At 38.6% G+C, this 26487-nt stretch overlaps 2 protein-coding genes across 2 annotated transcripts; one reads left to right on the forward strand and one right to left on the reverse strand.

The window, feature by feature from the left end:
* The first annotated feature begins 4848 nt into the window (after window positions 1-4848).
* LOC116907762 (olfactory receptor 10S1) lies at window positions 4849-5814 on the forward strand. The gene has a single exon (XM_032910901.1). The coding sequence runs from the start codon at window positions 4849-4851 to the stop codon at window positions 5812-5814; it is 966 nt and encodes a 321-aa protein (XP_032766792.1).
* An 18969-nt stretch (window positions 5815-24783) lies between these two features.
* On the reverse strand, window positions 24784-25731 carry LOC116907732 (olfactory receptor 145-like). Its single transcript, XM_032910859.1, has one exon. The coding sequence runs from the start codon at window positions 25729-25731 to the stop codon at window positions 24784-24786; it is 948 nt and encodes a 315-aa protein (XP_032766750.1).
* Between the last annotated feature and the right edge of the window lie 756 nt (window positions 25732-26487).

A 26487-nucleotide genomic window follows, 5' to 3' on the forward strand; every position in this document is an offset into this window, starting at 1 on the left:
TATGAACATAGTGGAGCACGTGTCTTTGTTGTGTGTTGGAGCATCTTTTGGGTATATGCCCAGGAGTGGTATAGCTGGGTCCTCAGGTGGTAATATGTCCAATTTTTTTGAGGAACCTCCATACTGATTTCCAGAGTGGTTGTACCAGTTTGCAATCCCACCAACAATGGAGGAGTGTTCCTCTTTCTCCACATCCTTGCCAGCATTTGTTGTCACCTGGGATTTTTATCTTAGCCATTCTGACTGGTGTGAGGTGGACTCTCAGGGTTGTTTTGATTTGCATTTCCCTGATAACTAATGTTGAAAATTTCTTTAGGTACTTCTCAGCCATTCAAAATTCCTTTATCCTTTGAGTAGAGGAAGGCTCCTGATTTGTTTGAGTTAATTTTATATCCAGGCACTTTGCTGAAGTTGTTTATCAGGCTTAGTAGTTCTCTGGTGGAACTTTTGGGGTCAATTAAGTATATCATATTATCTGTAAATAGTGATTTTTTTTTTACTTCTTCCTTTCCAATTTGTATCCCTTTGATCTCCTTTCACTGTCTGATTGCTCTGGCTAGGACTTCGAGTACTATATTGATTACGTAGGGAGAGAGTGAGCACCTTGTCTTGTACCTGATTTTAGTGGAATTGCTTCAAGATTCTCTCCATTTAGTTTGATGTTGGCTACTGGTTTGCTGTATATTTTTTTTTTACTGTGTTTAGGTAGTGGCCTTGAATTCCTGTTCTTTCCAGGGCTTTTAACATGAAGGGGTGTTGAATTTTGTCAAATGCTTTCTCAGCATCTAATGAAATGATCATGTGTTTTTTATCTTTCAGTTTGTTTATATAGTGAATTACGTTGATGGTTTTCTGTATATTAAACCATCCCTGCATCCCTGGGATGAAGCCTACTTCATCATGATGGATGATTATTTTGATGTGTTCTTGGATTCGGCTTGCAAGAATTTTATTGGGTATTTTTGTGTCAAGATTCATAAAAGAAATTGGTCTGAAGTTCTCTTTCTTTGTTGGTTCTTTATGTGGTTTAGGAATAAGTTTAAGTGTAGCTTCATAGAAGGAATTGGGTAGTGCTCCATCTGTTTCTATTTTTTGGAGTAGTTTGGACAGTATTGGTATTAGTTCTTCTATGAAGGTCTCATAGATTTCACTAATCCCATCTGGTCTTGGGCATTCATTATACAAGATATAGAAGATATAGAAGTAAAAATAAACAAGGATATATGCCAATGGTGTTATATTTATACATGTATTTCCTATTTACACAGGGAAAAGACTTAGTAATGCAAGCCCCTAGTAGCAAGTAGAATACACCTAGAATTTTTACCTTTGTTTTATGATGGTGTTTCCGATTTTAAAAAAATTATCGAAAATTTATTATTACCTCATATAATATATTCAACCACAGTTTTTCCTCTGTCCACTTATCTCAGGCCCACCTCCAACATCCCTCTTCCCCATACCCAGTCCCATTTTATTTCCCTTCGACAGCAACAACAAATCATGATAAAAACAAGGTACAGTTAAACAAGTCAGAAGCCCTCATCTGGGAGCAGAAGTATCTCTGACTCTGTACATGCTCTTGGGACTCTTTTCCTCTTATGAGGTTGCCATCAAAAGAACTTTTGAGGTGTCATTGAGACTAGGGTTGTAACAGTGATAATATAGCAAGTGTCCATGACATAAAAATGTAACATTGTGCCAGGACATAACCAAGTATAGAAAAACTGGAAAAAGTCAATTGGTTCAGGTGGAAAACTGGCATTTATTCTATCACACAGACCTAATGATATCATTGAATAATTAAATAAATAAGTGTGTATTAGTAGGGAGTTATTTACAGAATCTGAACAGTGGTGTAAGAGAGTTTGAGAAAATTAATGTCAGAACATGTCTTCCCAAAGCATTGAACAAATAACTAGAAGCATGATACACTAACATCATATATGATTTGGGGGTCTTGAAAAAACTGCATAGCACTTCAGAGGTAATAATGAGCAAAACTGCACAACTTTTATCTTTTCATTGAAAAATCTGCTTGGGAGTCATAAACATTTAATGAAGTTGGGTCAATATAAATACGAGTGTCTGACTTAATATTTTGTACTAAAAATGTTTAAAGTAGAAAATATTAAGTGTTTTATTATCATCTTGAGCAATGATTTTCCTCATTTATCTGAGTTCTTTTTTATGCCACTAAGCAAATTTTTCTAGATTTCTCCATTGCCTTCTAAAGAGCTGCTTAAGTATTATTTGTGTCTAATAAAATTCCTCTGCTTACAAGGCATAATTCAGTGATTGCTAGTAAATCAACACATTATCAAGCTATTGCTACAACTGAGTTGTAGGATATTTGTATGACTTGAGAAAGACATTTATGGCCACTTATACTAATATCCTCATTTCAGGCATCCACGTCCCTGTTTTCTTTTGTTATAAACTAATTATTTCTGCATATTCATAAACACAGAATCATGGTGTGTAGGATTTATTTCTGGCTACATTTTAGGCACTCCAATAATTTTATGTTCTGTTAATATTTAGTTATGATACATGTTGTATCTATTCATTCACCATTTGATGTGCACCACACTTATTTCTAGGATTTGGCTGTTACAAATAACTACCATGAACATTTTCCTGAAAGAGTTTACAGGGACAGAAGTTTCATTTAACCTGTAGAGATTCCTAGGAGAAAAAAAAACCTGACTTAAGTAGATTAAACCATTTTTAACTGAAAAAGAGCCAGGCCATTTTACATAATCTGGTTGTTGATAATCACAATCCTATTTTGTGTGTGTGTTTGTGTGTGTGTGTGTTTCAATTTCTTCACATCTAGTAACTCTTAATCTGATTTTTTTAATGTTATTACATTTATTTACTTGATTTTTATAAGTATGGGGGCAGGGTGCATGTGTGCCATGGTATGTCTTTGGAGGTCCAAGAACAACCTGAGCAGGAGTTGGTCTCACTGTCTATCATATAGTTCCTGGCCATCAAATTCAAGTTGTCAGATTTCCCAGCAGGCACCTTTATTCTTTAGGTCATCTTGCTGGCCCTTGATCTTATTTTAATCATACTCATTGTAGTAATTGTGGAGCAAGAAAAATCTAAATTCCAGTATTTGAAACATCATTCATAGTTACCCAAAATATGTAAAGAAACCTGAAGTACAGGAACCTATCCAACATTGGTCTTGCAGCTCTCATGAAATAGAGATTACTTTTCTGAGCTTGGCCAAGCAGAGGCTTTATAGATTTTTTTTATCAGAAACATTAAGAACAATTATCAAGTCTTAGATGAATATGAGAAATAAAGAATTTAAGGTCCTATGTTACATGCTTCCCCCATCTTAAAAATTGAATAATCATGATAATATACATATGCCAAACACAAGGAAAGGAAAAACAACAGAGAGATCAACTGTCACCATCTGTTTCATTCAGTTGATAAGTGGTCAACGGGGGATTTCAAACTTATGTTCTTAAAAATCCCAAAACTGTAGCTCCTTATTTCTTTGTTACTATTTCCAAACTGTCAGGGAGAAAGTAGAGAAGGACTAAGACTTTTTTTCCTGTGTTCCTCCTAAGGAAATATGATGCTAACACAGATGACTCAAACCACCCAAAGGCAAAGCATTCTGGTGAATTCTTATTTTCCATTAGGTTTCAGAAATTTTAAATCAGTATGAAGAAAAATGTGTATCAGTGGACCTCTGGGGAGTTGAAGTTTAGAACTAATCCTGCAGAATAGATGAATGTTGAAAGTGTTCTGTACATGTTTGAAAGGAAAATGTCATGATTATAATGGAGAGAAATTACATCAGAGAAAAAGGTAAATCAAGTGGTAAACCTGGATGAGAGGTCCGCAGAAGACAACTCTCTGACCTGAAAGACAGACACGTCAGTACTTTTGAATGCCACAAAACATTATACCAACAGTAAAGGGTCACAGGCAAGGTATTTTTAGAAAGCTGAGACAGACAGTGTGTAATTGTTGGATTACTAGGAAGTAAGCGATAATACATAGGATTCCACTCCAAAATAAATATTAGGGGAAATGTGTGAAAACTGCAGACATTGTAGGAAAGACAGGGAGAGAGATTTTTCATTTAATCAGGATCTGGTGTACAACTTCGTATCAAAGAGAACTCTGAAATTTCAGTTCTGTACTAATAGAAAGGAACACCAAGAAAGGTAAGGGAAAACCAACTCCAAAAGTGTAAGAAAAGTGTTGTGGGGAGAACATAAACCGTACTTGACAAGTAGCTGGGGTAATTATGTAGTCTGCTCTTGGGGGCCTTCATTGCCGTGCTCTCGAGGGTTGTGGGTAGTTTAAATTCTAAAGATGTCCCTGGGAGTGAGAAATGAGTGGGAGGATCCGTTCCTGGCTGATGCAATAGCACTCTGACTCCAGGCAAGTCCAGGGACGGATGCAATTCCCAGCTGGTAGACAACAATTAAGTGAGAGGCTGGGTGCTCATAAAGCACAGCAGGGGAAATTAGGAGACGGGAGCATCGCCTTTCTGACGTACATGCCAAACGCTTTCTCAACAACACCAGAATCTGTGCCGCCGTTCCATAATTAATTTAGGAACCGCATTTGCACAGATAATCCTCGCAATCCGCCATGTACCCAAGACTCGAGCTCACGGCTTCAAAGTTTCATTTTTGCAAGAAAGAGTGATGTGGAAACACAAGTATAGAAGGAAGTAGAATTGAACCTGTTAATCTTTTTAGCGTGTGAGACAGTGCCCCGATGAGATGCACCAAACCATAAATACAGTCGAAGGAAGAGGACACCTCTTTATTCTCCCACAGTCAGCTTTATTGAGCAGGGAATGAGAAGATGGTTGAGAAGATGCAGTCCCTTAACCAGTCTGTGGTGAGCCACTTCTTCCTGGAGGGGCTGATGTACACCGCTGAGCACCCTGGCCTTTTCTTCCTCCTCTTTCTCCTCATCTACAGTATCACTGTGAGTGGCAATCTCCTCATTCTCCTTACTGTGGGCTCTGACCCTCATCTCCGCTCCCCTATGTACCACTTCCTGGGACACCTCTCCTTCCTTGATGCATGTCTGTCTACAGTAACAGTGCCCAAGGTCATGGCAGGCCTGCTGGCTTTGGATGGGAAAGTGATCTCCTTCCAGGGCTGTGCTCTCCAACTTTATTGCTTCCACTTCCTGGCCAGCACTGAGTGTTTTTTGTACACAGTCATGGCCTATGACCGTTACCTTGCCATCTGTCAGCCCCTGCACTACCCAGTGGTCATGAACAAGCGGTTGTGTGCAGGGCTGGCCGGGAGCACTTGGGCTATAGGTGCTTTGCACTCCACAATTCACACTTCCCTAACCTTCCGCCTGCTGTACTGTGGGCCCCAGAAGATTGCCTACTTCTTCTGTGACATCCCTCCAGTGCTGAAGCTGGCCTGTGCAGACACCAGCATCAACGAGATTGTCATGCTTGCAAACATTGGTGTGGTGGCTGCAGGCTGCCTCATCCTCATCGTCGTCTCCTACGTCTTCATTGTGGCTGCAGTGCTGCGCATTCGCACAGCGGAGGGACGGCAGCGAGCCTTCTCCACTTGCACAGCGCATCTCACAGTGGTGCTCCTGTACTACATGCCCCCAGTCTGTATCTACCTACAGCCAAGCTCCACGGGCACGGGGGCGGGCGCTCCAGCAGTCTTCTACACAATAGTCACTCCGATGCTCAATCCTTTCATCTACACACTGAGAAACAAAGAAGTCAAGCGGGCTCTGAGACGGTTGGTATGTAGCTCCCGAGAGTCTCCAGCAAGCAGCCCAGCCCCGTAACCTGAACCTGTATCTATGTTTCTTGCCTGCCGGGATAACCACCACTCAGGTCCTACTTTAACATGGAAAGTCCTGAGTATCAACTGGACCACATGTTCTTCTCTTTGGTCTGCCCCAGTATCTCTAAAACAAACTCTCATCCATAAAACACAAACTTGCATGTTCAACACTTCAGCTCAAGGATATGAAAAAATATTGCCCATTTTTTTTTAGTATTTTTTGTGAAGTAATTGTATTTACTATACTTTCATTATGAATTTTTAAAGCAAAAATACAAGGTCCAAATTATTGCCACTTATCACCTGGTTTAAGAGAAGAGACTAAGTTTTATCATGATAAACATAAAACTCCAATAATAAATGTGGCTTCCCCAACATCACTTAGAAAGTCATGACCTTATCTTTTCCCACTCCAGGTAATGATACCTAAAATCATACTCACAGGGAGAGTTAACAAACACGGGATTGAGAAACATCCAGATCCCAAACTCTGATTTTTCCTAGTCTATAAATACAAAATTTTATAAAATCTTATTCCTATGGGTTCAGTTTAAGGAAAAAGTTCAAAATAATTTCCGTAGTGAATTTTAGGGGTCTAAATGAGAAAACCGGCAGGGTTCTGCTATTTCCATTGGTGAACGACCATAAGAACAGAATTTTCTAGATAACGGAGTGACAAATCCATCACAATTCTGCCTAAAGTAATTTGTGAAATGGTGGGAGGGACTCTGATGTCTTCCAGGATGAGTGACTAATCCTAGCCTTTAGATAAATGGATCTTGACTGCAAAGCTAAATATGCTATGCCCACCTCACTTTATCACTTTGATTGTTTTATTCTTCTGTACGAATCGTCTCTAACAAACCACTCCGTACACTATGTCCTATAGCAAATGAAAATAACGTGCGATGTAACAAGTTAATAAACTAATACAATAAACATAGAAGGGTGGAATTTGTTTCAATGGACGAAGGTCTTGGCAATTCAATGATGTTATTATAGGTTTATTTATGAAGGGGAATAATTATATATATATATATATATATATATATATATATATATATATATGTTAGAATGAGAGAAGTAACTATGGCCCCATTCCTCAACCAGAGAGTGGGTTATGCCTAACCTCTGGATATGATCTCAACAGGTTCTCCCTCCCCTTTGTGGAATATTTCAGGTAATGTCATCCCCATGGGGGCCTGGGCGGTTCTGGCATCTGGGGCATGAAAGAATATTTCCAAAGAAATGATATTTTATTTAGTCACAATGCTGCCAGCTAAGAGCAGGAACTCAGTTACTTTTTAGATCTTCCTATTACTTAAAGAATAGCTTTGAAAAATGACCACTAGCACATTTATCATTGGGGGCAATTGCTGCTGCTCCGTTACTAGCATCATAGTTTCTTTCACATGCTCTGCCTTCCAGAGTACTGCGAAATTCTGAATGTGAGCTATTTAATGTGAAACAGAAATCAATTTTCCTTCCCAGCAATGTTTACCTTCTTTTCATGTTTAGAGATAGCCTGTGTTACGAATGTTTAGCCACCCTCGCAGGAAAACCTTTCCTGAAATCATCCTAGGAAGTATTTTGGCTTGTGTGCTTGTGTTTGTTATTGTTAGAGTTCTTGCTCATGTGACACATGTCCTGATATCGTTAACCATTGGTCACTTACTAGCTATGCTGTTGGGGGACAAGATAAATGTTATTTTAAACAGTTATCTTCCTTTTTGTCTAGTCTTTTAAAGAATTTTCATTAATACAAATTAATTCTCTGGCCCTCTTTTACATTCAAAATTTAATTATAGTTACAGTATCATAATTAATTATACCATATTTCCTTAATCTCATAATAAACACAAAATACAAATATTTGAAAGAAATAAATGTATTAATAATTCCCATTTCCTAAACTATTAGAAAACCAATATTGTTATTTGGCAAGTTTGCTATGAAGAATGTATTTGTGCTTTGTTTCATTTGTACATGCTATATGTACATACATACAAGATAGAACATGTATTTTACTGATCTAAATGTTTTCTTTAGTAGTGTTTTTGGGAACACTTAACATATAAAGGATCTTACAGTTTTTACAATCTTGACATGCACACAAAATATTTAATAATTCAAGACAAGGCATCTGTTAACAGTTATAACAGCTTATAATAAGCTGATGTCAAGAACCAGTTATAGGGGAAAGAAGAACTCAAGAGATGAGAGATTCCTACTGGGTAGACAGGTATAAAGGTGTTAAGGCAGAAGATGAAAGGAAAAATATCATGGCTGGAGTTGGGAGGCCAGTCTTCTACAGTTCATTGTTGCACTCCCCTGAGGCAGTGGCATAGCAGACTGAGGAAGGTGTGCGTTGGAACCAGGACTTCTTTTGGCCTGGTCTCCACCCTATATACAGTCTATGTTAAAGCCTGCTTTGATGGGAATAATGAACTTGCCCCAGTTACACTCATTCTATGGTTATATCAGTAACTGTCATATGCTGGAGCAAGAGAGAATACAAAAAGTTCTGTGTGGATACCACGCCTTAGCTGCATTTTTCTGTCTATTGTCATGTTTCCTATAAACTACCCACTTCCAGGAGTTTTAGATTAAGATACTATATTTGTAGAGGAGTAGGCACAATTCAAAACTAGGAAATCTTGATCACAAAATCTATATGGTTTTAGGCCTCTGTGAACTTCCTAAATGATACAGGGAGGGTCTGGTTGTCTTTAAGGTACTGCCACATAACAGAAACCTGTGACCTTTGAATCCATCTGAAACATGAAGTTATAGCTTCAGCTGTTAAATTTGCAGTCTTGAGAAAGCTTTTTGGGTTTGTTTTTTTTGGTTTTTGTTTTTTATTTTTATTTATTTTTTGCCTCTGTAGGTCATAGTTTCCCCATCTTTGGGTAGAAAGGAAAATAAAAAATGTCCATTGAAATATACTCTTGATGAGCAGTAATGTAGCTAATGAGGTAGCAGTCATCACACGACCTTGAGGAAATGTATTTGACAGTGGATAATAATGAATGCATTATTCAGGGTTTTCTGGAAGAAAATAAAAGAGAGAATGAATGCATATTAAAATTAGTTTTATTAGATTGACTTCCGTTGTACATTTTCTGTAATTCAACAATGGCTAAATCACAATGGAAAGGTGAAGAATTCTGTAGATGCTCAGTTCATGAGGCCAGAGTTCTCAGCAGTCTTACTCTGACTCTAGCCCTGGAAGATTCTTAAAGAGCTACTGATCTCCAGTCTACTTGGGAAGTCTAAAGAGCCTAGTTCTAATATTAGCAAAGAAATATAGCATTTGCAGCAATGGAGTAATAAACTTGCTGGCAAGTATGAAGGCCAGGTGGCAAAATTCAATGCTTCCAGTCTTGTGTCTGTGTCCTTTTGTCTGGGCTGTCACCAAAATATTTAAGAATGGATCTTTCTACTTCACATAGTCTGATCAATAAACCCATCTCCAAAATTTTAACCCAGAATTGCTCCTGTCTAAAGGAAATACAGGGACAAACGGCGGAGCAGAGACTAAAGGAAAGGCTATCCAGAGACTGCCCCACCTGGTGATCCATCCCATATGCAGACACTAAACCCAGACACTATTGTGGATGCCAAGAAGTGCTTGCTGACAAGAGTCTGATATAGCTGTCTCCTAAGAGGCTTTGCCAGATCCTGACAAAGGATACAGAGGCAGATGCTCATGGCCAACCATTGGACTGATCACAGAAACCTCAATGGAGGAGTTAGGAAAAGGACTGAAGGAGCTGAGGGGGTCTTATCTGGTATCAATGTGAGGAGAGGACCTTGGTCCTATGAAGGCTCCATGCCCCAGTGTAGAGGAATGTTGGGGTTGTGAGGCAGGAGTGTGTGGTGGGTGGGAGAGCACCCTCATAGAAGCAGGGTAAGGTGGGATGGGATAGGGGACTTGCAGAGGGGAAACGGGGAGAGGGGATAAAATTTGAAATGTACATAAATAAAATATCCAATTTTAAAAAATCAAGAAGGAATAAAAAAGAAAAGATCTTTCACATAGAATTTTGGGTCAACTTTACAAATTTAAGTCAGTTCTAATTCACATCCTCATTACTAATATTTTCCATGTAAATTAAAGTAAATCTGAAACACTATAAAAAGAAGAGCACAGACCATAAAGAAGCCATGATGAGGTCACATTTTAACAGGTATATTACAAAGTGTATAATGTATAATGATGTGGTCAAATGCAAGACTTTTGTAGCAGCTTGTAATGAAAATTTGCCTTTGAAATAAAGGGACCAATGTAGTTATTTTATTCTTCCTTGGAGTTCCATTTTATTTACGTGGCAGATTTTCATCATCCATTCATCTGGTGATAACTGAGTTTGGCAGCTGTAGGGCCTATGCCTCTCAACTTTGAGAAATTTTAATTCAAGCAAGTTTCAAAAATTGTTTTCATTCCTGCATTTGCACCTTTGCTTGGTAATTCCAAAGACAAAGGGATATTGCAGAGCTGCACAAATTTATGCCTCTTCACTTTTAACTAATATCGGGGGTCTTTTGTTGTTATTGTTGTTGTCTTTATTTTATTTCCAAACATATTGTCCTTGAATTGCTTGCCTTTCAATTTATCATTTACTGTGTTATATCCAGTGTCTTCCAATTCTATATAATAAGTTTCATTTGTTTTAAATTCTAGATAAGTACATTTTTATTATTTTTCTAGAAATATAATAAAATTAAAATTTAAATCTTAGATATACATTAAGGTTAGCTACTACACTGATACATCTTGAATATGATTGTGGTTTTGCAGAAACATACATGTCACAACTTATTAATGTTAATACCTTAACTTCATGCATTTCTTTAATGTTAACATTAAATGAATCAACAGAAAATGTAATTGATACTAGGCTTAATTTAAATGAACAGATTTTTTTAATTAAACAGATACTTAAAGATCTGATATTATTAAACATTAGCTCAAAAGAGGAGAGCAAATATTCAATTCATAAAACAAACTTTAGTTTTTTGCCAAGATCAGCTTTGATACCATAGGGTAAACCAAGCTACTGGGCTCAGTGCTGAGAGCTGCTGACTGAAGTAGGTCCAGATACCAATGCAGGTTACTGCCTATGACAGGCAGTAGTTAGAGAAGAAAAGGAGAAATCAAATATTCACACACATACACAGAATGGTTGAAGCAAAGGCAAGCTTCAGCAACTTCACACATACAAATACATATAGACAGTCTGACAGACACATACATATTCACACAGAGGATAGCTGGAGCAAAGCTCCAACAAGCAAAGCTCCAAGCATTTCATGTATGTATATATGTATGTATGTATGTATGTACGTATGTATGTATGTATGCATGTATGTGTGTGTATCTATTATGTATTATGTATGTATGTGTATATATACACATATACAACATACATGATGATAGACACATACATACATATGTACATACATGCATTTATGCATACATACATACAGTTGGTAGATGGAGTAAACTCCAACCCACACCCACACAAGCTTTACATATACAACATACATGATGATAGACACATACATACATATGTACATACATGCATTTATGCATACATACATACATACAGTTGGTAGATGGAGTAAACTCCAACCCACACCCACACAAACTTTACATATATACAGACTTGATGGATAGAGCAGAGTTCCAACACATTCTCACACATATATAAAGATATACATACATATATATATATGCATCATATATACATATATACATATACATGCATACACACACATATATACACATACTTGATGGGTGGAAGGAATAATGTCAACATACTCACACACAACCTTTACATATACACAGACATACACATAGTTGAAGAATGGAAGAACAATGTTCTCCTATGGTTCATATATCCCAACAAAATCTTTCAAGCACTATAAAATTACAATGTGATTATGCTTTAGTTTTTTTCTAGTGAATGACTATGAAAAAAACAGTAAGTTCCCAATACCTTTACAATAAATAGCATTGCATAGTACAGCTAAAGAAAACAAATTATTCCCAAGAACCCACATATGAAAACCCACAACTAAGCAACCAGTTATAGATTAACAAAGTGTAAGCAAGCAAGGTAGTTTTTCAGCCACTTCCTCTTATTGACAGGCGCACTGTGTGGGTACAAAGAAAGGATTAATTCTTTTACTATTTATGTTTAAAAGTAATCTTATGGGCGCCCGAACCTTGCTGACCCTGGACCACAGCTCCCTGCTCTCCAACACCGTGGGAGAGACAGCTGATCGCCCAAAAGTGTGGGCAATCCTGAGACTGCAAGGCAAGAGAGACCGACACTTCTGCCCACATTTGACCACATCCCTGGCCCAAGAGGAAACTGTATAGTGCCTCTGGGCATGGGAAGATAGGAGCCTTGCGGTCCACACTGCACCCGGATCTGAATGGACCCAGTCAAACAGCTCCCTGTACACAAATCCCATGGGAGGGAGAGCTAGACCTTCAGAGGGGCAGACACACCTGAGAAACCAGAGGAGACTACTCTCTGCCCACATTTCTGACTCTAGAGGAAAACGCCTAGCACCATCTGGGCCCCCTGCACACAGGGACCCAGGAGAAGTAGGGGCAGGCCCTTCTGTTTCCCACCCACAGGGACAGCTGAAAGCCAGTGGACAGGAACAACTACATGCCTGAGAGCAGAACACTCTGTTCCCATAACTGGCTGAAAGAAAACAGGAAAACAGGTTTACAGCACTCCTGACACACAGGCCTATAGGACAGTCAAGCTACGGTCGGAAATAGCAAAACAAGGTAACACCAGAGACAACCTGATGGCTAGAGGCAAGCACAGGAACCCAAGCAACAGGAACCAACACTACATGGCATCATCAGAGCCCAATTCTCCAACCAAAGCAAACACTGAATATCCAAACACACCAGAAAAGCAAGACCTAGATTTAAAATCACATTTATCATGATGATGGTGGACTTTAAGAAGGTCATAAATAACTCCCTTAAGGAAATACAGGACAACACAAGTAAACAACTAGAAGCCCTTAAAGAAGAAACACAAAAATCCCTTAAAGAACTACTGGAAAAAACAACAAAATAGGACAAGGAAATGAATAAAACCATCCAGGAGATAAAAATGGAAATAGAAACAAAAAAGAAAGCACAAAGGGAGACAACCCAGGAGATAGAAAACCTAGGGAAGAGATCAAGAGACATAGATGCAAGCATCACAGACAGAATGCAAGAAATAGAAGAGAGAATCTCAGGAGCAGAAGATTCCATAGAAAACATCGACAGAACTGTCAAAGACAATGGAAAACAGAAAAGGCTCCTAGCCCAAAACATACATGAAATCCAGGACACAATGAGAAGATCAAACCTAAGGATAATAGGTATAGAAGAGAGTGAAGACTCCCAGCTAAAAGGACCAGTAAATATCTTCAATAAAATTGTAGAAGAAAACTTCCCTAACCTAAAGAAAGAGATGCCTATAAACATACAAGAAGCCTACAGAACTCCAAATAGATTGGACCAGAAAAGAAACTCCTCCCGTCACATAATAGTCAAAACACCAAATGCACAAAAAGAGAAAGAATATTAAAAGCAGTAAGGGGGAAAGGTCAAGTAACATATAAAGGCAGACCTATCAGAATTACACCAGATTTCTTACCAGAGACTATGAAAGCCAGAAGATCCTGGGCAGATGTCATACAGACCCTAAGAGAACACAAATGCCAGCCCAGGTTACGGTATCCAGCAAAACTCTTAATTAACATAGATGGAGAAACCAACATATTCCATGACAAAACCAAATTTACACAATATCTTTCTACAAATACAGCCCTACAAAGGATAATAAATGATAAAGCCCAACAAAAGGAAGCAAGCTACACCCTAGAAAAAAGAAGAAACTAATCTTTTTGCAACAAAACAAAGAGAAGAAAAGCACACAAACATAATCTCACCTCCAAATACAAAGATAACAGGAAGCAACAATCACTATTACTTAATATCTCTCAACATCAATGGACTCAATTCCCCAATAAGAAGACACAGATTAATAAACTGGATATGTAATGAGGACCCAGCATTTTGCTGCCTACAGGAAACACACCTCAGAGACAAAGACAGACACTACCTCAGAGAGAAAGGCTGGAAAACAACTTTCCAAACAAATGGTCTAAAGAAGCAAGCTGGAGTAGCCATTCTAATATCGAATAAAATCGATTTTCAACCAAAAGTCATAAAAAAAGATAACGAAGGACACGTCATATTCATCAACGGAAAAATCCACCAAGATGAACTCTCAATCCTAAATATCTATGCTCCAAATACAAGGGCAGCTATAAACATAAAAGAAACCTTACTAAAGCTCAAAGCACACATTGCACCTCACACACTAATAGTAGGAGATTTCAACACCCCACTCTCATCAATGGACAGATCTTGGAAAAAGAAATTAAACAGAGACATAGACAGACTAACAGAAGTTATGAATCAAATGGACTTAACAGATATTTATAGAACATTCTATCCTAAAACAAAAGGATATACCTTCTTCTCACGACCTCATGGTACTTTCTCCAAAATTTACCATATACTCCGGCACAAAACAGGCCTCAACAGATACAGAAAGATAGAAATAATCCTATGGGTCCTATCAGACCACCATGGAATAAAGCTGATCTTTAATAACAATAAGGAAAGAACGTCCATATATATATATATGGAAGTTGAACAATGCTCTACTCAATGATAACCTGGTCAAGGAAGAAATAAAGAAATTAAAGACTTAATTGGAACTGCATGAAAATGAAGGCACAACATAATCAAACTTATGGGACACAATGAAAGCTGTACTAAGAGGAAAACTCATAGCTCTGAGTGCCATCAAAATTCCAATCCAATACTTCATAGAGCTAGACAGAACAATTTGCAAATTCATCTGGAATAACAAAAAACCCAGGATAGCTAAAACTATCCTCAACAATTAAAGGACTTCCGGGGGAATCACTATCCCTGAACTCAAGCAGTTTTACAGAGCAATAGTTAAAGAAACTATATGATATTGTACAGAGACAGGCAGATAGACCAGTGGAATAGAATTGAACCCACACACCTAGGTCACTTGATTTTTGACAAAGGAGCCAAAACCATCCAATGGAAAAAAGATAGCATTTTCAGCAAATGGTGCTGGTTCAACTGGAGGTCAACATGTAGAAGAATGCAGATCAATCCATGCTTATCACCCTGTACAAAGCTTAAGTCTAAGTGGATCAAGGACCTCCACATTAAACCAGATACACTCAAACTAATAGAAGAAAAAGTGGAGAAGCATCTCGAACACATGGGCACTGGAGAAAATTTCCTGAACAAAACACCAATGGCTTATGCTCTAAGATCAAGAATCGACAAATGGGATCTCATAAAACTGCAAAGCTTCTGTAAGGCAAAGGACACTGTGGTTAGGACAAAACGGCAACCAACAGATTGGGAAAAGATCTTTATCAATCCTACAACAGATAGAGGGCTTATATCCAAAATTTACAAAGAACTCAAGAAGTTAGACCACAGGGAGACAAATAACCCTATTAAAAAATGGGGTTCAGAGCTAAACAAATAATTCACAGCTGAGGAATGCCGAATGGCTGAGAAACACCTAAAGAAATGTTCAACATCTTTATTCATAAGGGAAATGCAAGTCAAAACAACCCTGGGATTTCACCTCCCACCAGTGAGAATGGCTAAGATCAAAAACTCAGGGGGTTGCAAGGCCCTGGGTTCGTCCCCAGCTCCAGAAAAAAAGAAAAAAAAAAAAACTCAGGTGACAGCAAATGCTGGCGAGGATGTTGAGAAAGAGGAACACTCCTCCATTGTTGGTGGGATTACAGACTGGTACAATCATTCTGGAAATTAGAAAATTGAACATTGCACTACCTGAGGACCCAGCTATTCTTCTCTTGGGCATATACCCAAAAGATGCTCCAACATACAACAAAGACACATGTTCCACTATGTTCATAGCAGCCTTATTTATTATAATAGCCAGAAGCTGGAAAGAACCCAGATGCCCTTCAACAGAGGAATGGATACAGAAAATGTGGTACATCTACACAATGGAATACTACTTAGCTATCAAAAACAATGACTTTATGAAATTCATAGGCAAATGGATGGAACTGGAAAATATCATCCTGAGTGAGGTAACCCATTCACAGAAAAACACACATGGTATGCACTCATTGATAAGTGGCTATTAGCCCAAATGCTTGAATTACCCTAGATGCACAGAACACATGGAAATCAAGGATGACCAAAATGCAAATGCTTCACTATTTCTTTAAAAGGGCAATAAGAATACCCTTGGCAGGGAATAGGGAGGCAAAGTTGAGAACAGAGACAGAAGGAACACCCATTGAGAGCCTGCCCCACATGTGGCCCATACATATACAGCCACCAAACTAGATAAGATGAAGCAAAGAATTGCAGGCTGACAGGAACCAGATGTAGATCTCTCCTGAGAGACACAGCCAGAATACAACAAATACATAGGCGAATGCCATCATTAAACCACTGAACTGAGAACGGACCCCGTTGAAGGAATCTTAGAAAGGACTGAAAGAGCTTGAAGGGGCTTGAGACCCCCTACGAACAACAATGCCAACCAACCAGAGTTTCCAGGGACAAAGCCACTACCCAAAGACTATACATGAACTGACTCTGGGCTCCAACCTCATAGGTAGCAATGAATGGCCTAGTAAGAGCACCAGTGGAAGGGGAAGCCCTTGGTCCTGCCAAGACTGAACCCCAGTGAACGTGATTGTTGGGGGGAGGTGGTAATTGGGGAGGGTGGGGAGGGAAAAACCCATATAGAAGGAGAAGGGGAAGGGTTAGGGGGATGTTGGCCTGGAAACCAGGAAATGGAATAACAATTGAAATGTAAATAAGAAACACCCAAGTTAATAAAGATAGAAAAAAAAGTAATCTTATAAGAATCTTAAAAGAATGACAAATCTAAACTTTTACATAAAAGTCAGTCATATCTACTTTAAATGCTCAGAACGCATATCTACTCAACAGAAGTTCTTATTAAACAATATCAGGAAGCAGAGGGCAAAAAAATGTGTACAAGAAATCAATCAGCAGCAGTCCGGCTTCAGTGGGAGTTGTGTCAGCCAGTGCTGCCATTGTTCTTGTTCCCTGGCCATTAAAAAAAAAGAACCTTGCTTAATTATTAAGAGTGTGACTTTCTGCACTTTAAACTGTTCCCTAATTTTCTACATCAAAGACAGTATCGAGAACGTCTTAACCTCGCTTCACTAGCAATTTTTTGTTTCCACATGCTTTCTAAGGGTGGTGGTCATGGCTGACAATGTACAGCTCTAAGTTCCTTCCTAGAATGGTGATTGAATCATTCATTAATCTGCTCCAGCAGCAATGCCTGAAAGGGATCAAGCACCATTGCTGTGAGTGCTAGAGATACTGCCCAGTGAGGGGCTGGAAGCCCCCTTGGGGTTTTCCCACAATTCTTAGATTAAGAGGGAAGTGAGGGCAGCAAACAGAGCAGAACTCTACAGCAGCAAGGTCCCCAGGAGAGCCTTAACAGAGGTGCCTCCATTGTGATTGTGCTAACCTGTGGGCCTCATTCCTTGAAAGAGACATTTGTCATTCTTCCTGCATGGTCCTTGGCAGCTTTTAAAGGTTTATTTTTAAAAAAGAACACAAATGAAAGAAACAACATTTAATTTTAATTTTAACCATTAATAAAGCACATGAGCTGAATATTTTCACTCTGTTCTTACTGAACAAGTTGTATGGTCATCACACACTCAGTCAATAACTGATATTTCACATATGAAAAGCTCAGGTTCACATGGCAGTTGGGTTTTGATCAATACTACATCAATAGCAGATGCAGGACCAACATCCCAGGCTCTTCAAATGCTTCATTCTGTGTGGTGATCATTTGGAATGGTAAACACCTCTATCCAGCAAGCAGTGTCTCCACAGGTCCCCCACCATTTCAGCCATCGTGTGTGTTTCTTTATGAAATTGACTTTGTTCCTGTTCTGTGGTTATTATAAATCCCTTTCTCTGATCGCCTTCCCCATCTACAACATTCACTTCCTCCCTACAAATCTTAGTCCCACATTCATCATTACTCTGCATTTATAGTATGTTATATTTACTACCAAACACTTGCTACATTAATACAAAATAGTCACATTTAAACTATATATTCTTATATAAAATTTTTGTATCCACAAGATTTTTCAACTTAAAACTATACTGTTTTATGATTTTACTTTAGTTTTATTTATTTATTTTTTTAAATCAAGTTTATTCCAATTCTTTATTGATTCTCCCGTTATTAACCTTCCATATTTCATGTGTTCTTTTTCTCTCATTTAAGATGCTCAGCACATCCGACATGTACATGATTGCACAGCCATCTATTGGGATGTGTGTAGTTTCTCGGGAGACAAATTCTTGAAGAAAACTGACTCTCTTCCCCAGGAGTCATCAACAGCCAAAAGTTCATCTAATAGGGCAGAACTTCATGCCTGTCCCCCCAAAATTATTCATGCTGGGGTATTTCTGGCTTGATTTTGTATAAGTCTTGTACATGTTGACATGATCACTATCAATTCATAAGGACAGCAGTTCTGTTGTATCCTGAAAGCACGGATTGGTTAGACTCACCCACTACCTCTGGCTTTTACAATCTCTCCATTCCCTCTCCCATTCTGATCCCCAAAGACTTGGGAGGAGGGAGTATGATGTAGAGAAACCATCTTAGCACTCTGCAGTCTCCAGTCATCTATATGCTGGTCCGTTATCAAATGCTGTGTTCATCACTAGTGATGAAAGAAGATTTTATAATGAGGATAGAAGGATGAACTAATATATGGGTATGATGACAATTCATTAAAAGTTAGCTTAATACTGTGAACATTTGGCAGAATTATAGTGATATCATATTCCATAGGGGATGACCTAGCCAGCCCAGGGTTCTTGGCTCTGATAACAGTATCAGACACAAGTGCCATCCTGTGAAAGAGACTCTAAATCAAATCAGGAAATGACCGGCTTCTCCTAGAATATCCAAGCTACTATTGAACCAGTTGGGTGTGGTCTATCCCCTGAGACTGATCATTACTATACTTCACAGTTTAGAACTGGCTAGTCCTAATGACTAATTTTCTCCTCCAAAAGTGTATATAATGCCTTCCAGCATTATAAAAACTGGCCAGTAGAGACAAAGCTTCCAGCTCAGAACCAGCCTGATTTCTCCATGTTCAATGCCTTTAATATGTGATGTCACCATCATCAAGTTCGAGAGAGCAGCCAAGAGCAATGGCAATAAAGTGAAATATTTGGTGTTATACCACTGACTGGCAACAACGAAACTGGTAGTCCATTCCAGAACTGGTAGTTCCATAGCCTATAATGACTAGGAATAACGTTGTTCCACCATTATGAGGTTATTTAAATTAGTTTACATACGAGTGTGATATACTTTAGGAAGCTTCTCAAGTGGAAAGTTTCCACATGATTTTCTCAAATGTCCTCAATGTTAGCTCTCCCTCCTCACCATCCTACTTCTATCTTGTCCTCCTATCACCCACCACACCAAGTCCTTCCTATTCCATTATTCTCCTTTCTTCCTTCGTATTTCCTGTCTTCCCTCTCACTCACCAAAGCCTAATCACATGACTCCTACCTCCATAAGTACTCCAACTTAAATGCACATATCCTACATATATAGTAACATGAAACATGGGGTTACCTCACTCAAAATAATTATTTTTAGGAATTTTCTTAACAGCTGAGTAATATTCCATTATATAAATCTACCACATGTTCATTATCTATTCATCAATTAGGGAATTTCTTTGTGTTTTCCATTTGCTGACATTTGTGAGCAGATATGAATATGAACAAGCAAGTGATCTGTATTATGATAGTCTTCGGAGTACACACCGAAGACTGGTATAGCTATAGTATATAGCAACTCCATACTGATTGCTATACATCTGCACCAGTTTTCATTCCCCTCTTGAATTAGTGTTCCCTTTTCTCACACTGATGTCACCATTTATTGTCACTGTTTTTGTTTTTCACATTAGTCACTCTGAGGGAAGCAATTTGAAATCTCAATGTAGTTTTTTAAGCTACATTTTCATGGTAGAACTTAAAATGTTTCTCACTTAAAACTATTTCTCAGCCAATTGTATTTCATCTTTGAGAATTTTGCTTCATTCCTTTCTCTAATTTTAATTGGTTATTTGTTTCTGTTTTTTTTTTTCTTACTTTCCAATTGCTGAGAAGGACCACCATGACCAAGGCAAGGATTTGGGTTTTGTTCTGTTTCCTTTGTTTGTTTGTTTGTTTGTTTGTTTGTTTGTTTGTTTTAGGAGAATTGAGTCCTTTATTTTGTCTTTTACATGAAAACAGGATTTGGGAAGAGAATAAAGGAGAGATGAGCCAGCTGCCTTGATTTAAGAGGGTAGAAAATGGTGCTTCGATAAGCCGCTTCCTGTCAGAATCACCATGTTGTCATGGGACCCAGACCCATGTTTGAGCCAGCTGCCCTCGTTCCCAAGGCAAGTGTTAAAAGAACGATTTTAGTGGGGATCTATAGTTTCAGAGCTGACTCCATGACCATCATGGTGGGGAGCACTGCAGCAATCGGCCAGGCACGGTGCTCACATCTTGATCCACAAGAAGAAGGCTGAGAAAGCTAACTATGAACGTTGGGGACTTTGGAAGCCTCAAAGCCCATCCCAGCAGTGTACCTGCTCCTAACAGGTGTAACACCTCCTAGTCCTTCCCAAGTAGTTATGCCAAATAGGGGCCAAGCAGTCAAATACATGGACCAATAAGGCTATTCTTATTCTGATCATTGGGGTATTTTCTTACCTTTAGGCTTTAAAATTGCTTTGTACCTAGAGGTAGCATGTTTATGGTAAGCTGCCTCATCCTTCAAAACACTGTATCCTTGCAAGGCTCTGGGTTCGGTCCCCAGCACCGAAAAAAAGAAAAAAGAAAAAAAAAAAACACTGTATCCTTTCCTATACAGTAGCTTTTTCATTTCATAAGTTCTGTTTATCAATCATTGCTTTTAAGACCTGGACTACTAGAGACATGCTCAGCTCGAAAAGTCATTTCCGGTACCTACCAAGTCTTACGTTGAGAGTCCTAATCCATGTGGAGCTGAGCTTTCTGGCAGATGAGAAATGGAAATCGGTTTGAAATATTTATTTATTTATTTATTTATTTATTTATTTATTTATTTATTTATTCATGGCAGGTTTTATTTTTTCCTGCAATATATGTTATTGGCATCTGGCTCAAAAAATGAGGTGATTGCGGTTATGTGAATTCATGTATGGTCCTCAGCTCAATTACATATGTGTGTGTGTGTGTGTGTGTGTGTGTGTGTGTGTGTGTGTGTGTGTGTGTGTGTGTGTGTATAATTTTGAATGGGACTGCAGTGAGTCGCAGAATGCTTTGGTAGGAAGGCTGCTTTCACAATAAGGTTGTTGTAAATCATGAACGTGCACAGTCTTTCCATTTTCTGGAGTCTTCATTCCTCCCTCTCTCAGTGTCTTAGCATTTTCTTACACAAGCATTTATCTTCTTTGGTTGTATTTATTCCAAAAGATTCTGGAAGCTATTATATATGAGATTACTACCCTGACTTCTTTCTCCGTATGTTTGCTGTTAGAATATACAACGATTTGTATTTGTGCTAGGTTTGTATTCTGCTATTCTGTTGAATGTGTTTTATCAGCTTTGTTTTTTATTGAGTCTTTAGTCTTTAGTTTCTTATGTGTGAAATCATATCACCTACAAATAAAAATATTTTGGTTTCTTATTTTTCTGTTTGTATCTCCTTGATCTTCTGCAGCTGTCTTATTGCTCTAGCTAAGACTTCAAGCACTGTATTGAACAGGAGGAGAGACAGGGGATTTATTTATCTTGTTCCTGAATCTAGAAGAAATGATTTCAATTTTTTCATGTGTTTATATATATTGTTTTCTGTGTGTATGTATGAGTGTGAACACACATGTCCCACTGCACTAATGTGGAGGTCAAACGCAGAAACAACCGGAGGCATTGGTCATCTTTCCACCATTTTAAACACAGGATCACCTTTGTTGGTTACTGCTACCCATGGCACTTGTTCAGGAGCATCCAGGGATTCTCTGCCTTATATCTCATCCTAGGAGCACTAAGACATAGATGCTTGCAACAAGGCTCAGTTTTGCATAGGTTTAGGGGATTCAAACTCAGGATCTCGCACTTGCCCTGTAATCTCTTTACCTATGGAGCAATCTCCTCAGCCCTTGTTTTCTCTCCTTAAAAGAGCACTGTTTAGATGTCAGTTTAAATCTGGACCCAGGCTAAAGAACTCACTTTATCTCATCATGTACCTACAGCCCTCTCTCTAAATACTCTCATACGATGACAGTCTGCTGTAGTCTAAGTCCTAGAACAAAGTCCTGATTCTAGACACTCAGTATGTCTGACCTATTCAATCACCACAAGAAAGCAAGTAAAACTAACCATTTAAAGGCAGGGAAACCAGTCAATTACAGTGGATATTTGGGGAAATGAAAATTACTAATGAAAAATTTCAGACTTTCTCTGGGAGGATGACATGAATTTTAGGTTTAACTAGAGGAAGAAATGTTTCAAAGGTGAATATACATAATTAAACAATTATGACTGATAAGGTGAGTGAGAGACGTGTCAACTAAGACAGGAACACGAGACAGCTGGAGATATCCTGTGTTTTTGCTTTCTCAGTAAAAGTGTCTACACTTAGACAGACCGTCGGATTTTGGTCCATGCAGTCTAGTTTTGAGTCAAGGTCCTATGATTTTTGTTATTGCTGTTCTCTTGCGTTTATGCATTCATATTAAGTATGACTTAATCTGAATCAAATGTGGACTTATCAACCATATTCTTACTTCTGGTTCTGAAAGATAGCCCCGGAAATTTTCTTACCACTTGCAGAGACAATGTAATTTCTATGATCACCTCTACTTGGAAGTGACTTCATTATGGGTCATGTATCTGCTAATCCTGACTGCACATTTAGAGTAATAACTGGAGCTGTGCTTTACAACTCTAGAATGGGACTTCCTAAGTTCCTGTCAAATGGGATTATAGGACATCTCTGTGTGCACTTTCCTGGAAGTAATCACTTCTAAATAATTGAAACTTTCACTTAATATGAAAACACAAATACTAAGAGAACACCAATAATAAAACTCTTAGGATCTTGACTCAAAACTAGACTGCCTGGGTACTGATCTAGTGGACTCTCCAAGTGTAGATACATGTATAGAAAAAGCGAAAACAAAGGATTAATGATATTTCCATCTGTCTTGTGTTCATGTTTTAGTTGATATGTCTCTCACTCATCTTCTCTTATAAATGCAGAATCAGCCAAAGAAACATCACCCTTCCTGAGGGTCATGGCAATTCTATGGACCTTATAGCAAGTTACCTCATAGCTTTAACGACAAACTGATCCTGAAATCTCCATGGCTGTCTATATAAACAAACACAAACAGGATTTTGAAACGGGCAGAAGATGTAATTCTGGCTATGTAGTAAGTTCATATACCAGTACCGCTTAAGTTCAATGGTTCAAGGCCATTGTGAGGAATAGATAATCCTGAAACCAAAATAAATAAATAAATAAATAAATAAATAAATAAATAAATAAATAAATAAATAAATGCAAGGAAGAGCTAAGTTCTTTGAGTAACTAATAGCACCTAGATTTTTATTATGTTTTTCAGGGTCCTGGGATGTAGTAGGACATTGTCTAATACTTGAAATCCTGCCAGCTCTATCCTTAGCACTACCATAAATAAATAAAAATAAGCAAACTACTATTTTCTCCTTCACTGCCCAAATACATGAACTGTGACCCCTAGTTATTTTCCACTACACCGTATACTTCTGTATTTACCTCTCGTCTACCACACCAGAGTCACAATCACCTATTTCTCATGACTCATAAGCATCAAAGTTGTTCCTGCATCTGATGGTTATGTCCAGGTCTTCAGTCTTCCTGGAAAGCTCTACTGACTGGTCTATCAGCAAACTCAGATTGTGCATCCCATCCTCAGCACAGCCTGTCCTGACCAGGCAACAAAAAGCACATAGTAAGTTTCTATACCATCTCTGTTATGTAAGGATCACCACAGCACTCCTCCTGTGTAATCAGATATATCTTTGTGTAATTGTTCTTCATCTTCTGGATTTTCTTGCTCACAAGGACCTTACCTGGTCTCTACCTTACTGTAACCAATTAGACTTTTGAGACCATAGATAATTAGTACCTTCTTCATCATATTATTCTTATTTTTAAGATCATCCAAGGACAGGATAAATGCTCAACTTATATTTCTTAATTAATAAATACCATTTGTACCTTTTAAAATTGCTACAATTTTAAATCAGAGGAAAATCTTTGGCCTCCCTTAAGAATAAAGTAAGAAGAGACCAGAAACCAAAATACCACATGCTTGTGCCCTTTTCAAACCAGAAAATTGCCCCAAACAAAATCTGCAGTGCTTAATTGAAATTTATTTAATCAATATGCAAATGGTTGGCTGACAGTCACTTATGCCATGACAACTACACAAGAATTCTAGAAAAGTTCAACTTCAAAATTAGACCATCTTGCCTTTTCTGGAATTATTATTACCCTGTTTTTTCTCTTTTAAATTGTGCAATTTCTGCTAATAACTTAGAAAATAACCTCTCTCTTACTTGTCTTATATGTACTTAAGAAACCATTTCTGTAATCAATTTAATTTTCTTTGTCACTTAATCATTTGCATTTTATTGCACTGGTTGCTTCTTCTCTCTGTCCTTTATGTGTCATGTATATGCCCATACTGGGATTCATCATGCAGATCAATACATCTTCTACTCAAGTGAACTCTTTTTCTTCAAAGTCTTACTCAGTGCAATTTGTACATCTTTGTTCCTCAAACTGTAGATGAAGGGATTCATCATGGGAACCACCACGGTATAAAACACTGTGGATATCTTATCTTGATCCACTGACCCGACAGGAGAAGACTTAAAATATATGAATGATGATGATCCAAAAAACAGAGAAACAGCAATCATGTGGGAGCTGCAGGTGCTGAGGGCCTTGGACCTGCCCTTTGTAGAATGGATGCGGAGGATATTAGAGAGGATCAAGGTATAAGAAACAGAGACAGTGACACTGGGAACTATTATACTGACACCCACCACAATGAAAACCACAAGTTCATTAATGGAGGTGCTTGTGCAGGAGAGTTTCAGGAGAGGGGGTATGTCACACATGTAGTGATTGATGATGTTGCCATCACAGAAGGTGAGTCTCAGCATAGACACTGTGTGAGCTATGGCACCCACAAACCCTACTGTGTACCCACCCACCATCAGCACAAAGCAGACCTGAGGGGACATGGTGACCTTATAAAGCAGGGGCTTACAGATGGCAGCGTATCTGTCATAGGCCATTGCTGTCAAAATACAACACTCATCAATAACCAAGAAGGCGAAGAAAAAGAGCTGAGTCATGCACTCAGCATGAGAGATGATGTTCTGCTTCACAAAACCCACCAGCATTCTGGGGGTTATGACAGAGGAGTAGCAGAGATCTGTGAAGGAAAGGTTGAAGAGAAAGTAGTACATGGGGGTGTGCAGGTGAGGATTCAAAACAATCAGAACGATCAAGCCCAGGTTCCCTACCATGGAGACCACATAGATTCCCAGGAAGAGGAAGAAGAGAGGCAGCTGGAGCTCCGGCTGCTGTGTCAAGCCCAGCAGGATGAACTCCTTCACAGAAGAGTTGTTTTCTGAGACCACTCCTTGGGTCATAGCTGTGAGAATGGGACAGATGGGAGCACTGAGATAATATCCCAGCTTTCACAAACAAACCCATGAAACAGAGCCAGAGTGGAGAGATGAATGCTAGTCCTACGTTTTAGTCCCTTATGTTGTCTAATTTTTTTTATCATTAAGAGGATGAATATGAAAGCAGGAGTATGAAAGCACAGAAGACATTTTACTCAGCATACTAATAACCACTCTCTTGCTCTGCAGAATTTCTGCTCCACTTTCTCCGCTCCATTTCTTCTTGACAGACTACCTCCCTCCTCATCTCAATGGAGGTCTCAGAGGACAGGAGATGAAGACTATGAAAGGCCCCTGGCTCCCTTAAATCAGGTAATAAAGAGCAGAGTATCTTACATACAGTTGAACACTCACCATTTTAGATTCCCACCAAGAAAGGAAGAAGTTAACTCTTCTACCCTATTTTCATGCGAGGCAAATAGCTTCAACTAATTTTAGCCAATAATCATGCAGGGGGAAAAACAGACCTGTTCAATGGTTGTCTTTCCTACTTCAGTCCACTCCTCCAGGATCTAAACTGAGCTGTAGATCGTGACTTCTACAGTGGCTTTGCCCAGAATGTCTTCTCCAACCCTAAATTAGTAGCACCTACTAATATCAAAAGAGCCACCTGATAATATGACCCAAGGGCCTCAATGAGTTGGATAATCCTTGGGACCTGATTAAAACTTGGAAGGCCTATGCTTCCCCAGGGTTTTCTCTGAACGTCATGAGGCTTTG

Source organism: Rattus rattus, chromosome 8 (genome assembly GCF_011064425.1).
Source record: "Rattus rattus isolate New Zealand chromosome 8, Rrattus_CSIRO_v1, whole genome shotgun sequence".
NCBI classification, from domain to species: Eukaryota; Metazoa; Chordata; class Mammalia; order Rodentia; family Muridae; genus Rattus; species Rattus rattus.